This window comes from Penicillium argentinense, assembly GCF_028826775.1.
Source record: "Penicillium argentinense strain IBT 30761 chromosome Unknown utg000005l_segment0_segment0, whole genome shotgun sequence".
Lineage (NCBI taxonomy): Eukaryota > Fungi > Ascomycota > Eurotiomycetes > Eurotiales > Aspergillaceae > Penicillium > Penicillium argentinense.
Window position 1 is genome coordinate 3,824,620 of NW_026622664.1, and position 14,523 is coordinate 3,839,142.

Genomic DNA, 14,523 nt, shown 5'->3' on the forward strand with positions numbered 1-14,523 from the left:
GAATGTCAATCGCTGCATCTAGTGAAAAATAAAAGAGCCAAGCTTGTCGTCGTATTCGTCGCTGTCGATAATGAAAGATGTGATTGTCGCTGTCGATTATGATCTATTCCATCGCAAGTTGCTTGTTGGCGCATTTGGGAGCCTTGCGCCGAAGGGTGTAGAGAAAGATGTTCTCCCGATTATAGGCTGGCGCATTGGGGTCGTCACGAACTTCTTGAAAATCGAAGGCCTTCTTCGCCATTTTGATAAACCGCAAATCGGCTCTTCTCCGCCTCTTATAGCAGAAATAGCACGTTGTGTTTGGCCCGATGAGATCCTTGAGTGTCGTGATAAGTAGCGGGAAGGCGGGTTCGAAGTAGACGCAGTCGGCCGCAAGGATGATATCGGGATGTGCTGGAATGTGAGTCGGGATCGGTTCGCCCCAGTCTAGTATTGAAGCTTGCACTTTGCTTTCGAGGTCGTTCAGTGCAACATTTTCCTTCATCAATTCGAACATGGGGAGTTGGTCTGTGATGTGAAGGGGTGCTGCGAATTCACATTCTCGCGCGACGCCTAGTCCGACAAGGCCTCCTCCGGCTCCGAGTTCGACACTGTTGGTGCAAAATGTCAGCCCTTGCTCGTGTTCACAAATCAAGCATCCGAGGAAGGGAATTAGAAAAGTTGTGAAAGAGGCTTCCCCCAGACCACATGGACTACCGACATCGATTTCCCGGCCAGCTCCGAGGCGCGTTGACTGAGCATATATTTTGTCAAAACCATGCCTGCAGGCCAGAGCTGGCCACCACATCCATTCTTTAGATCTTCTTTTAGGAGGAGGGGATCGTTTAGGAGTCCGTCGAAGGTGATTTTTGTCGTGCTCGCGGCCTTGTTGACTCGTGGCGGGGCCAATGCGTCGCTCACGTTGAAAGGGGCGTCCGGATCGGAAACTGGGCTCGGGGATCTTGACAGCATAGTGGTTTTTGGCCTCGTGGCTGTGTGCAAGGGCGCTGGGGGTGAGTGAATTGTGTTTTCGGATGGAACAGCAAAGAATCTCGGTGCGGCAAATCTAATCTACGCTAGTGGGCCTCGTCGCCTTAGCCCGGTGTTTATCGCCGGCGAATCACATGATGTGCTGAAGGAGAAATAGAGAGGCTCAATTAGAGAATGGGAGAGGGTTATTGGGGGTGTGTTTATGAAGAGTATAGCCCTTCGAGCTATTAGAAAGGGCACTAGTACAATACGAACTTGAATAAATCTTGGCCTGTACTTGTTGGTCGAACCATAAAAAAGCTTGACTGTATGAGGCACGTCCTAGCACCGCTATGCAGAAGTGCGAAACCAATTTTTTTTTTCATAGGCCCCTGTTGTATCACTCGACCGCTTAATCTGATCGGAGGATATACGGCAAGAAGCAAAAAGAAGCGTGCGCCCGTGCGTGGTGCCTCAACGGGATCGGCAATCCAGTCCGCTGGGGACGAACCCACATGGTGGATGTACGACATCCGGGGTCGACTAGCGGGGAACAAGCAGGCCATCTGACGTGCTTCCTAAAACAAGGTCCAAAGTCTTCCGGCCGACGCGAACCATCTCAAGCCGGAAGGAGCAGTCGAAAAGGGAGGACGCAACTCAAGCTGGCCCAGTTTCGCTGCAACCTGACGTCATGCGCCTTCCCCATTGCGCTGAATCATGACGACGTCACCGCATGCCTGGCAAGCCTGGCCAGCTTCAGAAAGCGCTTCTTAAACCTCATCAGCCCCCTGGTTCCCTTTTCTTTCTACTAACTCGAATCATCGAATCAGCAATTCACCCATCATGACTACCCTGCACTGTGAGTACCTCAAGAGATCATCTCTTGGAACCGGACAAGCAACAGTATCACTAACACCAGTTACTATCATCCAGACCTCCCTCCCGTGAAGCCCTCCGCCATCGCGCTGGGTACGTTCTTCACCCACACTGCCTCCCTGGGCATCCTCGCCCCGGTCTTCGGTGACACCTACCACCGCGCCCAGGCCGCCAACTCGAAGGAGGAGTTCATCAAGTCCAAGGAGGCCGCCGGCGCCGCGGCCGCATGGGGTAGCTCCCTCATCGGCAGCGCCGTGCAGACCTACGGTGTTGCCGCTCTGATCAACGCCACTGGCACCCTCAGCTACAAGGGAGCCGCTTACCTTGGTACATTGATCTTCTTCGCCAGCTCCGCTCCAGGTGTATGTATTCCAGCTCAGATCAGCTTCAACCTCACAAGCTCATGTGCTAATTTCTCCATCAGTTCGTCAGCCAAATCTTCGCAGAGAAGAGGCCTCTGGATACCGTTGCGGTTGGAGCCGTGTCTCGCGTGTTCGAGACTGTTGGTCTGAGCTTGTTCCTCACCTGGTGGGGAACCCGCACCAACCCCTTCGATTAGATCCCGCATGATCTTGCCGGATAAATGATCCCGTTACTTTACAGTAGTTTGGGCCAGACATGATCAATATCCAGAGTGGATGGCGTCTGTGTATCTTACGCTTTTATTTAATTGTAAATGAATCCAATTTGTGTCACCCTGGAATCACTTATGAAGGACATGTGATTGTCGTGCTAGTGTCGGAGCCTCTTGGAGGGTCACTTGAGTATACCGTGGTGGACCGTTCAGATACTTGGGTCGAGCTGTAAATGCAAGACGTAGTGTGTGCTCGGTTCCTTTTCGCATCAAGAAAATGCGGGTTTGGGTTTCGAGTGTGGACACTATATACACTTTCTACACATATTCCCTTACCTTCACATCTTCCTGGGCATCGGCTCTCCACGTGTCACAACCCCTCTCCAGCCCTCATAGGTAAACCTCGAGCGGTGTACCACCACAATGTCTCCTCCTCCCCTTTCTGTTCCTTGCATCATCTTCCTTTCCTCATCTTCGATATTCTTTGGAATGATGCCCGGTGGTGGTGCATTAACTCCGGCCAGGCCCATGATCCATGAGCCGAGTTAGGTGGATTGGATCTGCCTCAAATTCACCTATTCCGTTTTAAGATTTTGTTCACTTGATGCAGAATCAATTGGTATTACAGTGCGACTAAATTGGGATTCATCAAATACACTATCTCACCATTTCTTCACCAACCCAACAACTTTGATACCACGCACTTTGGTTTCGGGAGACCTGATCTTACCACAAACTGCTCGTGTACGTTTGGAATAGCTTCCCAGTTGATCTTCATGCGATTACAACCATTTTTGGCAATTAAAATCTTTCCTAGGTCCCAGAAAGTACGCATGAACTGTCAATCTCGGGCATATTCACTGTAGCGGAGATTCGAGCCGAGCAACGATTCAACCTGCATCGAGATCTGAGTTCTGATCAAAATGAGATGACTGGAAGGACCACACAATCCTTTGGTGGTCTTGGTTCTCAACGGCCAGTCTATTAGGCTTCATGATCTCTCTTTAACCGAGAGAAGTTCATTGGAATCACCAAAAGCACCCTGACAACGCTCTGCCGAAGAGCTCAGCTTCAAGCCTGCTCTATTTTGAGGACTTCGAGGAAGATTTTGACACTAAGTAAAAATTTATCCTAGCTTCATCTCGTCATGAGTTCCTTTGACCAGGAGAACGAAATTCGACTCATGGCCCGAAACTTGGGAAAGGTCGATGGGTTTCCGCGATATCGTACCAAGCAATGATTGAACACCGTGAACGCCAAATCTTTTACAATTCAACTATCCAGAATGAACTATTCGTTTCTCACGAGTTTACCCAACAGCATCAGCCTTTCACGCATTAGGGTCAAGCATGAGGGTCATTGGGAATTCGTGTACTGGTTCCTTGGTCTGTATGCAGGCATGCTGCTGTCTCCTCATTTTCCCCCTCATATTACAGTGGGCCACAACCAGGATTCGCCAATGAGCCATATCGTCTCATGTTGTATGTTTCTACCCTGGAACTCTGTTCATGCTGTCCTACTTCAAAGCATACATTCCAGGGCGATGAGATCTTGCAGAGATTATCACCCAGAAAAAGGGCAGAGAAAAGAGAGCCGTGTACTTCAAATGGGAACGAAGACAGGAATCAAAGAACCGAGCAAAACAGTCACTTTATCCTTTATCGTACCAGGTCATATTTCTCTGCCATATATTCAAGGCATATGATAACAAGAAATGGAAAAAGGAAATGTATATTGGATGTCACAGAAACTAGCTGGCCCTTTTACGAGCGGAATGAAAACCTCTCCAAAAAATGATCTAATCAAATAAACATGCGGCAGGGGTACCTAAAAACAACCGTTAGTCTCAAGGCATCCATAAAGAGTCCCACAAGGACAACATACTTCTCGGGATAACCGTGCTCCGAGTCAAGATCATACTTAGACTGGTTCTCCTTAGGAACAGTGTTGAGGTTGGCGGGGGTAGGAGGGAGACCATTGGCGCCAAGAACACTGACGACAGTGCTCTTGTCCTTCTCAAAGAACGCAGACAGACCACGGTCTTGGCCCTGCTCCTTGACCTCGGCAATTTGCTTCTCGCCAGCCTCGCCAATCTGCAGAACATCGTCCTTGGGAGCAGCCTGGCTGCCGACGGTCAACAGGCCAACGGCATCGGCCTGGGTCACGGTGCTCAGTTTCGGGTAATTCCTTCGGACATCGCGCTTCCAGTAGGGGTTGTCGGCAATGTCACCGGCCGGAACGGTGACGGGGTCATCGTAAGCCAGGGGAGGGATGGAACCGGGAGTCGGGAGACGGTACTGGGAGTTCAAGGGGACACCGGTGGAACGGTTGGGGTCGACGGCGAGGGTGCGGCGGACGAACTCCCAGAACCCGGTGGACTGGAGGGTGTATTTCTGTCGCGAACGAGTCAATGTCTGTCCAATATAGCCTTAATTTATCGAGAGAACGTACTTGGGCGAGCGGAACGACGGACGACGCCACCTTGGCGGCTTTCTGAGCACCGCCGGCCATATTGAAGACTTTGACCTGTGCCGTCTTGTCAGCGCATCAGGTCTTGGGACACCGGAAATTGAAGCTGGGGGGTGGTGTAGGGTTGGAATTGGATCTTTGACTGACCTCTAAAAGTCTGTAAAGTGCGTCAAGCGGTCGTGGCAGCCTTGAAGTTCGAAATGCGGCACGTCAGGGTAACTCCGGAGGTGCAGAGCGCGGAGAATTGTACCGCCGGACCCGATCGTCGCGCACGGCGGGAGGCATTACTAATGCCCGCCCCGACAGCTCCCGCAAAATAACGGCCATGTCTCTCCCTCCTGCTCTCTTCGATGGCCCCTGCGGTCGGCCAAAGCATTTCGTTGATCGATAGGCCAGTAAGTTGGCTGGTCGATTGGTTGATTGATTTGTCCTTACTTCTACAGAGCGGCAAAATCAATCAACCGACTAACCAGCCCTCATCAATCAGACTCAAAGGCCGACCACGTGAAAGGAGCGGTAGTTGTCAAAAGTTGAAGTGCATAAACACCTGAAAAGTCAGGCGGAGGCATGGACTTTTAGTTCAGCGAGAATCAACCTATGTGACCAATAGAAGCCGATATCGTATTGCGCCTGCCATGAAATAGAAATCACCTACACCAGCTAAGACCAGCAGTGAGCAGTCTAAACGATGGCAGCGTTCTCATAGTAATGTAAATATAGGTCTGAGAGCTCCTTAATTCTCTATTCTCAAGTCAGCCCGAGGAAAACGGCCCTACTCATTCGGAAGCCATCAATGTCGGAAACAAGTATCGGATCCTAAGCTCAGCTTCGGTACCTCGTTCGGTCTATCATAAGGTTCGGCAGACCCACGGATTTCTTCGTCGCTAACCATCTTATTAGGACGACAGCGATCATGCACACACTATATCGATCCTGAACTCTCCTGAACTCTCCGCAAACCAGAGCTCAATATTTAGTGGGGTACTCCAATCTTTCTCCAGAATATATGTGAGCCCTTAATATGGGACTGTCTATCAGCGCTCCCGATGGCACTTCCGACATACTCTCAGTGCATCTGAAGACTGCCGGTCTGGCTCCCGACATGGTTTTTGAGTTTGGGGATTCTGGTTGCGTACCCTTCTGCAGTTGAAGGAGCTACAAAGAGAGTGATGGCTGCAGAGATGGAGTGGTTGTGGATTCGACTTTATTGTGTCTGCTCGATCGTTCTGTCTACTTCCTCATTTTCGTCTTTTTATCCGTGTGCGTCTGGGTGCACGCGAGTACAATAAGCGACAAAATGGCTCACGAAAACCATCGCATCAATTCAAAGGCTTCGCATCATGAAGTTGGAGTCATGCCTGGTTTAACCCAGGTCCCTACCTCCGTGACCCTGTCTGCGGAGCAGTTTGAGAGGCTCTATCTCAACCCCATGATGCACCGCCAGTCGGCTCTGACGAAGAATTTGGGAAACCCAACTCCATTGTAAGAACTCCCTACAGATATGATTTCCGAAGCCTCGATGAAACATCGCTGACAATTTATATTATAGGGGACTGGGGGGTTTTGTGTTGACAACCACACCGGTCTCTTGTTGCTTGATGGCCTGGAGAGGTGCTGGCGGAGCTGGTGCTGCGTTCACGTAAGAGTTCCCTCGTTGGCAATATCCGAGTTGCAATTTACTGACCTTTATAGTGGCGTCTTGATTCTATTTGGCGGAGTTCTCCTGGTACTTTCTAGTATCCTCGAGTTTGTCATTGGAAATACATTCTCCTCCGTTGTCTTTGGACATCTAGGTATGTCAAACTTGAAGCTCATCAACTCGCCGACACGAGGAACTGACCATTTCAGGTGCTTTCTGCTTGGCCTTCGGCGCGAGTATGACTCCAGCTTTCAATGCTGCAGGTATGTGCTAAGATTAAAATTTCCTCCACACATTGAACTCGCTAACCCTTTTTTAGCCCCTTATTCCCCCTCGACATCGGATACAATCGCAGGACTTCATAGTCCTGGCTTCGTGAACACATTCGGTACGTCCTACAATACGTTTATTCAATTGTCCAGGGACTGACTTTGCATCAGCATTCTTCTTCCTATTCATGGCGCTTCTGATGTTCATCTATACCATTTGCGCGTCGCGTACGAATGTGGTATACGTCGTCATTTTCACGTCTCTCGTTGTGGTTTTCTCGCTTCTAGCTGCCGCTTATTGGAAGCTGGGCGCTGGAGATGAGGTGCTTGGTAACCGCTTGACAGTGGTGAGTTTTATCCTTCCGATCGATTTCTTCGCTTTTCAAGTCGCTAATGCCTTTGCGTCCAGGGCGGCGGTGCTGCATTATTCCTGGCTAGTGTGCTTGGCTTCTACTTGCTGACAGCACAACTCCTTGATTCTGTTGGATTCCCTCTTACCTTGCCTGTTGGAGATCTCAGTGGGCTTTGGGATCGTTTGAAGAAAGCGTAAGTGTGCAACGAACTCACTGAATTTCCATGTTTGTTCTAACGGCTTCACAGGGATTGCTCGCAAGATCTTGAGTCGGCGACCAACAGTGACAAATGAAGAAAGGTGCTCCAAGATTCCTGTTAGCTCCTTGACATGTGCGAAACTTCTCCATGCGCCTTGTCAGCTGAATACTGGGATCCGTTAGTGGCAGATTGATTGCTTACTGCGGTCATTTACTCCACAATGTGACGGATGAACCTGGGAATAGCCTCGTCTCGTGGAAGGATGCCTGAGGCATAATATTGGGTCGTTTGCACTACGCGTTTGCTGGGGACATAACTCCTCTTTTTCTGGCGGACTTTCTTTATTTCTCCTTCTTCATCTTCGAGATTCTCGTCCTGTAGGCACCGAATCAATCTGTTTCTTTCGAACGGCCCGTAACACAATTCCTTATTCATTTAGGCTGTGAGTTGACGCAATTTGTATATCAAACACCTTTTGTATATACGCACTTCAAGTGCTAATACCAAGAAATACTATGTAAATTCTGACACTTTCTACTCCTTACCGGTGAATTCTAACACAATTGACTATCCGTCTAATCTCCCCCGTTGAGACGAGAACCCACATTTTAGAACTTAGCTCAAACTTGGTTTACCAATGAGTATCTCCACATATCATCTGTGATGCCTCCTCTGACGACTCAATTCTGAGGGTGACACCCCGCAAATTTCTCCGCCGATCCACTCTGCATTGACCCCAGCCGGTTACCGAATACGGCAGACAGCCACGGATAAAACCCGGAATTGCCTTGGCGTATTGTGAGCTCACATACAATTAAGACTATGGATTGAGTTTTCGTGGTGCGACATGATAGGACTGCCGAATAGCTTCCCGAGAAGAAAAAGCAAAGTTGTATCCCCGACATCCCTCCGATGAGGACAACAGCCTTCTGAATATCGGATGAGAAAAATGATTCAGAAGCTCAAAAGTTTGAAATACCGAGGAAAAGATGCATATCAGAAAACACATTCCTATAACATCATTTTTGGCATATAATAGAGCGTAATCTTTAGAATTCTCGGAGTTTGCAGAAACGAACTTGTAGCTGTTGATAAGCATTTAAGAAGCTAAAGACGATTGCGATGAAGCGACAATCGGTAAATTCAATTGATATTGCAGCACCATTATAAAGAAGCTAAATAAGGAGGCCAAATGGACAATATTTGACTGTCTGATTCTATTCCCAGAGAAGAACAGCTTTCAGGGCCATGCCATCTTTGATATCCTTAAAAAGCCGTCCATATTCACTGACGGAATAGAACGAAACGATTTGGCCGAGGGGAAATCGGTCTGTGAAATGTTGTCCAATGAGATAAGGGAGCATCTATGAGGAAATTAGCAAGTTTTACATAATAAAGGAGAAGGCCTGCTTGCCTTCTGAGGAACGCTGTCGCCCTCACAGCAGCCAATATACTGGTGTCCCGTAACCAAGTGAGAAATAACATCCACTCCCGCTCGCTTTCCAGGTGCTGGTGCGCTGAGAGTTGCTGCTTTTCCACACTTACCAAGACACTCCAGCGCCTTTTCAACTACTTGGGGCACACCAGCACAACCAATAAAATAGTCAACACCGCTAGACCCAGTAATCTTCTGAATCTGGGCAACGGCATCCTCATCAGAGCCAACCACAGCATGAGTCGCCCCAGGCTTTTTCGCCAACTCCAATCTCTGGGGTTGCAGGTCTACCGCGATGATGATCACGGCATCTCTGAGTTCCGCCTACGGACCCGACGCCAAAAATAGCCACCGACTTACCAGGCTGCACGTCCATTGTGTTCAAAATAGCTCCAGCACCAGTCTGAATGCCACATCCGAGCTGGGAGAAAGGGCCCAGTGAGGTTTCGGAAGGGACATTGACAATCGAGCTGCCGTGGACGATGGTATGCCGAGCGAATGAGCTCTGGCCGACAAAGTTCCAGTGGACCTTCGCGCCATCTTCGCGCTCCCGTCCATTTGTCTCTGTCCGAAGTTGCGTTGGGCTCACTCCACGCAATATGCTGGGTGGTCGGAGGTGCACTATGCACAGGATCCACAGGAGTCGAAACTGACTAAGACCTTGTCTTACTACTCGATGTGTTTGATGTTGCTTCCAACTTCTAGGATTACACCAGCTCCTGTTTCGCATGTCAGTAGCGAAGCTTAGAGAGATCGGAGAATGATACATACCTTCGTGTCCAAAGACACACGGGAAGGTTGCCGGTATAGGTTCCGCTCATGCAAGAAAAGTCCGCGTGGCAGAGTCCAGAGGCATGAATCTCGACCTGGACTTAATCTGGAAGTAAAGCATCGAGCACAATATTCTCCAGCTTTACAGGCGAGCTAAGCTCTCTGAAAATGAGGGCTTCTGTGGTAACTGGCATTTTGGGATGAAAAATGTTTCGATGAGAAAAGAGCCAGGGAGGTAAAGACTGAAGACTTATAGAAAATTCTTCTGTTTATTTCCCGACACCCGGATGCTTTAGCAGGCTTTATTGTCATCAATCTACGAAATATGAGACACTGTTTTCGTGACCCATGCTTTGTTCTGTATATCCAAGTATGAACTCCTTACTGAAGCTGCATATTCCAAAGTCGGCCGAAGCTCTATCGCGATTAGACTTTCGTCGCCACCCGATGATGAAGCCGAAGCGTTCGGGATCGAAAATCGGCAATCTTCCCCCAACGATCCCCGCACCTCTGCAATCGAGCCCCGCACCCCAGATTTGGCTTCCGTGCTGTCTCTTTTGGGGAAGGGTACTGGCCAAGTGTTTCGGAACCGCACCATTGACAGCTTCCGATAATGTTATCGAGGGCCCGGGATCTGCATTGATTCAACCCCGCTTCATAATCTCCTATAATTGCGACTAGGCTAGCTCTATAGCGGCCAACGCGGCCAATGCGGCCAATCATGCGGTAAAGGATTCGGTAGAAGTGTCATCAGACGATAGCTGCATGAATCACTGATTTAGCTATAAAGTCAGCACGATGGCCAGAGCTCTAGAGGGGCACGTACACGGCTTTCCAACGCGGATCTCACGCCTTCTTCACATCTGCGGACATCACCCCACGTCTCACTCTTTTCCCTTCTCGTCCTCAGTATCCTTCGAACATGACGGCTTCCGAAGCTAGAACGCCCGGCCCGACGGTGCCTCTCATCATCGGAAACAAGGACATCACGACGACAACCACGTTTGACGTGATCAATCCCGCCAATGGCAAGGTCGAGCACAAATGCAGTTCCGCTTCTGTCGAAAGTGTGACACAAACTGTTGATTCAGCTCAGAGTGCTTTCCCCGAGTGGTCAAAGACCAAGCCCGCGACACGACGAGATATTCTACTGAAGACAGCCGATATCTGCGAGGCTCGGAAGGATGAATTCGTCGGGTACATGTGCGAAGAAACCGGCTCGCAGGTTCCATATGCCGAGTTCATCCTTATGCTTGGTGTGAATCTTTTGAGGGATGTCGCAGGCAAGGTGTCGGGTATCCAAGCCACTTCCCCCGTCCTGGCACAGGAAGGAATGAGTGCAATGGTCTATAAGCAGCCCTACGGAGTCGTCCTCGGAATCGCGCCCTGGTAAGTAAACATGGTCCGAATCTTTGTCTCAGGACTAATCCGTGACCAGGAATGGTCCCTTCGTTTTGGGTATCCGATCCGTAGCTCTCCCTCTCGCAGCCGGAAACACAACCGTGCTGAAGGGCTCAGAGCTGTCTCCGAAATGTTTCTGGGCGATTGGAGACGCATTCCGCCAAGCTGGACTTCCAGATGGCTGTCTCAATGTCATTTATTCTCAGCCTGCATATGCCGCGGATGTGACTACGGCACTCATCGCCCATCCCGCAGTGAGGAAGTTGAGCTTCACTGGAAGTACTGCTGTCGGTCGGAAGATTGGCCAGATCGCGGCGACTTACATTAAGCCCGTGATCTTGGAGCTTGGAGGGAAGGCACCCACTGTCGTTCTTGAAGATGCCGACGTGGAAAAGGCCGCCCTGGGGGCTGCCATCGGATCATTCATGCATGTAAGTCTATCTGCCCTTGAATATGAGAGCTGACAGCTAACACAAATACCAGACCGGTCAAGTCTGCATGTGCACAGAACGAATTATTGTCCACAGAAGCGTCGCCGATAAGTTCCGTGAGGCCTTGAAAGTCGCAGTCAACAATGTCCTTGGTGGCCCCAGCACCGGGTTGGTGGCGATTAATTCCAAAGCTATTTCTAAGAACAAGGATTTGATTCGGGACGCTGTTGCAAAAGGTGGCAAAGTTCTTCTCGGCGATCTTGATACTCAAGTGTCTTCCGATACTCGGATGGGTGCAATTGTTGTGGAGAATGTGACGAAGGACATGGACATCTATCAGACCGAATCGTTTGGTCCTACCGTGTCACTTTTCGTGGTTGACAGCGACGAGGAGGCGATCAAGGTTGCAAACGACACAGAGTACGGATTGAGTGCTGCGGTGTATACGGAGAATCTGGCCAGGGGACTGCATGTTGCGGGCCAAATTGACTCTGGGTAAGTGATTCGCTCTGAGTTGGTTCGTATTGTTCTAACAAAAGAACTAGTGCGGTACACATCAACTCCATGACTGTCCATGATGAGTCTGCTCTTCCTCATGGAGGATTCAAGAGCAGCGGATATGGACGATTCGGAACCAACATGCTGGATGAGTTCTTGTGGACTAAATCGGTGACATGGATGGATTACAGCGCTTGAGAAGTTGGTTAGCCAGAATGAACTCCGTTAATCATTACCCAACTCGCTTTTATTCTTGAGTTCATTTGGGCTCATTGGCGGAAGAAAATATGTCACTATTCATGTGTTTGGAAAAGGCCTTCTCGCCCGTTGTGTAGTCCACGTCCCCACGCTCTCGGGCCTCGATGACACCATCTGTCTCATATCCATTCTCACTAAGAGACCAAATGGTCGCGTATCGATCTTGATGGGTGCCATGTATCGAGCTCGGGATCTTTCTGTCGACCCCAGTGACCTCCTTGAGGTGTGGGAATATCCCTTCTTCGATGGCTGCTATCAGGGCATCAACCTGCTCGTCCCAGTCCGCGTGCTGTCGAGACATGCCCCCCACCGAGACGTTGCGTGTCTCTTGTAGTCCCGGATCCAGAGGTACTCCAGGCAACTTGGCAGGTTATCCACCAGATTCTTCTCATCCTCCCCGAACTCGCCCAGACCGCTCTTGACTTCTGTTGTAAAGTACAGCAGGAAGTTGATGGACAGGGATAGGCGCTTTAAAGCAGTGAAGTCTCTCAGCGAGCCCTCATTTCCCCATACCGATTCATAGAAGCTCACTTCTATGGCTCGGGATTCGGTCATGGGTATATCTTTCTGAGGGGTAACGGGTCCATCAACGTGTCATATGAACGGCCATCTTGGTATAACGGGGTTAGGGCGTCAACATCAAGCACTTTCTAAAGTGCATTAGTGCTTGCACAAAACCTTTATGACGGATTTGTGGTTGATCTCACGCGACACCCAACGTTCTACTTTTCCAATCTTCCCCTGTCCGAGTAGTTGAATTCTCGAAGAGTTTCAACACTGTTCAAGAGTCGACAGAGGTGGATGTTGGGAACTTCGGAGTGGCGTATTGAGAACCTCTCGAAATTGCCCGTCAACTCCCACAACTCTCCGGCATGCTTGGGTCTCATAAGGTCGACCCCGAAAGACTCAATTGACGGCAAGTGGTTGAGACGCGCGAGACATCGATTCAAGTCTACCTCCGCCTACCCTATCTCGCCGTTGATTGATGACTTATTGATGAAGTAGATATGGCGGGGGTTTTGGAGGAAGGGGAGGAGGTATTCCGGGCCAAGTACCATGTTTGCTCTTTTGAAGAAGAAATAAAGCGGATAGGGGGTCCATTCTTCGGCATCATGATGATCCAACCCTCGGATGCGAAAGATGGGCTGGGAAGCACGAGAGCCAGAGAAGTGAGATTAGGGGCGGGTGAGATTAGCAGGGTGGCGAGGGCCTGCGCGATGTATGGGCCATCCGACGACTTGTTACTGTTCTTTAGTGAGCACCATGCGAAGAAGGTGCAGGTCGGTCATGGTGTTTACTTACATATGCCGGACGCCGATGATCCCCTGAGCGATCCAGTTATCCCAGGCACTATCCGAGAGTGCCATGCGGGTGACGTCTTCTTTAGTGAGATCCCCAGCCCTCCATTCCTCGATCTCATCGTCGACCTCCCAATCTTCGTCACTATACAATTTAATAATTGCTTTGTTACGGAGAAGCACGTTCTTCCATGTCACCCTCTCATGCCCTGGAAGTGAAGAAAGTAGGCGATTTTGTCAAACACTTTCTTCAAGCGCCGCATGTCGCCATCGCCCAGCTATCGATATTCTTCTTCCATAGAGTATTCATGAGTATTCATAATGAATGGCCAATGATTGCACTCGATATGGCGAACGAGTGCAGCGAGCAACTTGTCTTTCAGCACCTCCACTAGGAACTCGAAGGCCGGGTTAAGTCTTCAAAACCTAGTGGAGTCCTTGATGCTGTGAAAGCGCTTTGACGTCTTCATATCGTAAACAGCGTTCAGGTATCGAGATTGGAGGGACAGGGCGGTAATGCCCTTGTTGGAAAAGAGAAGGGGGAGAATGAGTGGGGGAGAATGAGTGGAGGAATTCGGGACGGAGATTGTCGAGCGCCATTTTGGCATATGGGGTCGAATAAAGGCCGAGAGGGTGAAAAAGGTGCTTCAGCGCAGTTCAGAGTTTATGAATTATCCTTATTAGGGTCGAGGATATTATGGTTGTCGGGTTGAAGATGGCCCCGTTGGTCGGGACTCGAGGGCAGCGAGAGTCCGAAGCAGGAAATCCGACGGTGGAAACAGGACCTCGGGAGAGAAACCCAGAAAAGCGAGATACCAGGTAGGTAAATCAGAAGAACTGTCCACGAGGCTATTTGGATGAAGTGAAAGAGCCAATGAACATCTGGGAGTGTCTCTGAAGAGGTAGCTGTGGAGGTTGTAGAGTCAAAGATTTCCGAATGAGCTCAATGATTTTTAGACAGACTGCTGAGTGTGTCTGTGTGCGAATACTCGAGCCAATGCTAGGAATGGAGCGATCAGGCGACTTCGAGGGCGCGTGCCTACTTAGTTGGGAATAATACTGCCATTGCTTGGATTGCATGCTTTCAAAGGTATAGTTATGTAT

The 14,523-nt window shown here is 49.7% G+C and overlaps 8 protein-coding genes across 8 annotated transcripts; 4 read left to right on the forward strand and 4 right to left on the reverse strand.

Moving 5' to 3' along the window:
- Nucleotides 1-103: 103 nt before the first annotated feature.
- N7532_006219 (uncharacterized protein) lies at nucleotides 104-951 on the reverse strand (the record flags this gene model as incomplete). The annotated part of the gene is made up of 2 exons (XM_056618713.1): nucleotides 104-590; nucleotides 701-951. The coding sequence occupies 2 exons, from the start codon at nucleotides 949-951 to the stop codon at nucleotides 104-106; spliced, it is 738 nt and encodes a 245-aa protein (XP_056474872.1).
- An 840-nt stretch (nucleotides 952-1,791) lies between these two features.
- On the forward strand, nucleotides 1,792-2,383 carry N7532_006220 (DUF1761 domain-containing protein; the record flags this gene model as incomplete). The annotated part of the gene is made up of 3 exons (XM_056618714.1): nucleotides 1,792-1,807; nucleotides 1,882-2,186; nucleotides 2,249-2,383. The coding sequence occupies 3 exons, from the start codon at nucleotides 1,792-1,794 to the stop codon at nucleotides 2,381-2,383; spliced, it is 456 nt and encodes a 151-aa protein (XP_056474873.1).
- Nucleotides 2,384-4,200: 1,817 nt separating this feature from the next.
- On the reverse strand, nucleotides 4,201-4,909 carry N7532_006221 (uncharacterized protein; the record flags this gene model as incomplete). Its single annotated transcript, XM_056618715.1, has 2 exons — nucleotides 4,201-4,812; nucleotides 4,850-4,909. 2 exons carry the CDS (start codon nucleotides 4,907-4,909, stop codon nucleotides 4,201-4,203), a joined length of 672 nt encoding a protein of 223 aa, XP_056474874.1.
- Nucleotides 4,910-6,164: 1,255 nt separating this feature from the next.
- N7532_006222 (GPR1/FUN34/YaaH-class plasma membrane protein) lies at nucleotides 6,165-7,421 on the forward strand (the record flags this gene model as incomplete). The annotated part of the gene is made up of 8 exons (XM_056618716.1): nucleotides 6,165-6,349; nucleotides 6,417-6,506; nucleotides 6,560-6,660; nucleotides 6,716-6,769; nucleotides 6,826-6,894; nucleotides 6,947-7,122; nucleotides 7,185-7,321; nucleotides 7,376-7,421. The coding sequence occupies 8 exons, from the start codon at nucleotides 6,165-6,167 to the stop codon at nucleotides 7,419-7,421; spliced, it is 858 nt and encodes a 285-aa protein (XP_056474875.1).
- Nucleotides 7,422-8,544: 1,123 nt separating this feature from the next.
- Nucleotides 8,545-9,583, reverse strand: N7532_006223 (uncharacterized protein; the record flags this gene model as incomplete). Its single annotated transcript, XM_056618717.1, has 4 exons — nucleotides 8,545-8,657; nucleotides 8,873-9,049; nucleotides 9,123-9,481; nucleotides 9,534-9,583. 4 exons carry the CDS (start codon nucleotides 9,581-9,583, stop codon nucleotides 8,545-8,547), a joined length of 699 nt encoding a protein of 232 aa, XP_056474876.1.
- An 872-nt stretch (nucleotides 9,584-10,455) lies between these two features.
- Nucleotides 10,456-12,061, forward strand: N7532_006224 (aldehyde dehydrogenase; the record flags this gene model as incomplete). Its single annotated transcript, XM_056618718.1, has 4 exons — nucleotides 10,456-10,922; nucleotides 10,972-11,365; nucleotides 11,418-11,860; nucleotides 11,911-12,061. 4 exons carry the CDS (start codon nucleotides 10,456-10,458, stop codon nucleotides 12,059-12,061), a joined length of 1,455 nt encoding a protein of 484 aa, XP_056474877.1.
- A 61-nt stretch (nucleotides 12,062-12,122) lies between these two features.
- N7532_006225 (uncharacterized protein) lies at nucleotides 12,123-12,676 on the reverse strand (the record flags this gene model as incomplete). The annotated part of the gene is made up of 2 exons (XM_056618719.1): nucleotides 12,123-12,446; nucleotides 12,500-12,676. 2 exons carry the CDS (start codon nucleotides 12,674-12,676, stop codon nucleotides 12,123-12,125), a joined length of 501 nt encoding a protein of 166 aa, XP_056474878.1.
- A 557-nt stretch (nucleotides 12,677-13,233) lies between these two features.
- On the forward strand, nucleotides 13,234-13,638 carry N7532_006226 (uncharacterized protein; the record flags this gene model as incomplete). The annotated part of the gene is made up of 1 exon (XM_056618720.1): nucleotides 13,234-13,638. The coding sequence occupies one exon, from the start codon at nucleotides 13,234-13,236 to the stop codon at nucleotides 13,636-13,638; it is 405 nt and encodes a 134-aa protein (XP_056474879.1).
- Between the last annotated feature and the right edge of the window lie 885 nt (nucleotides 13,639-14,523).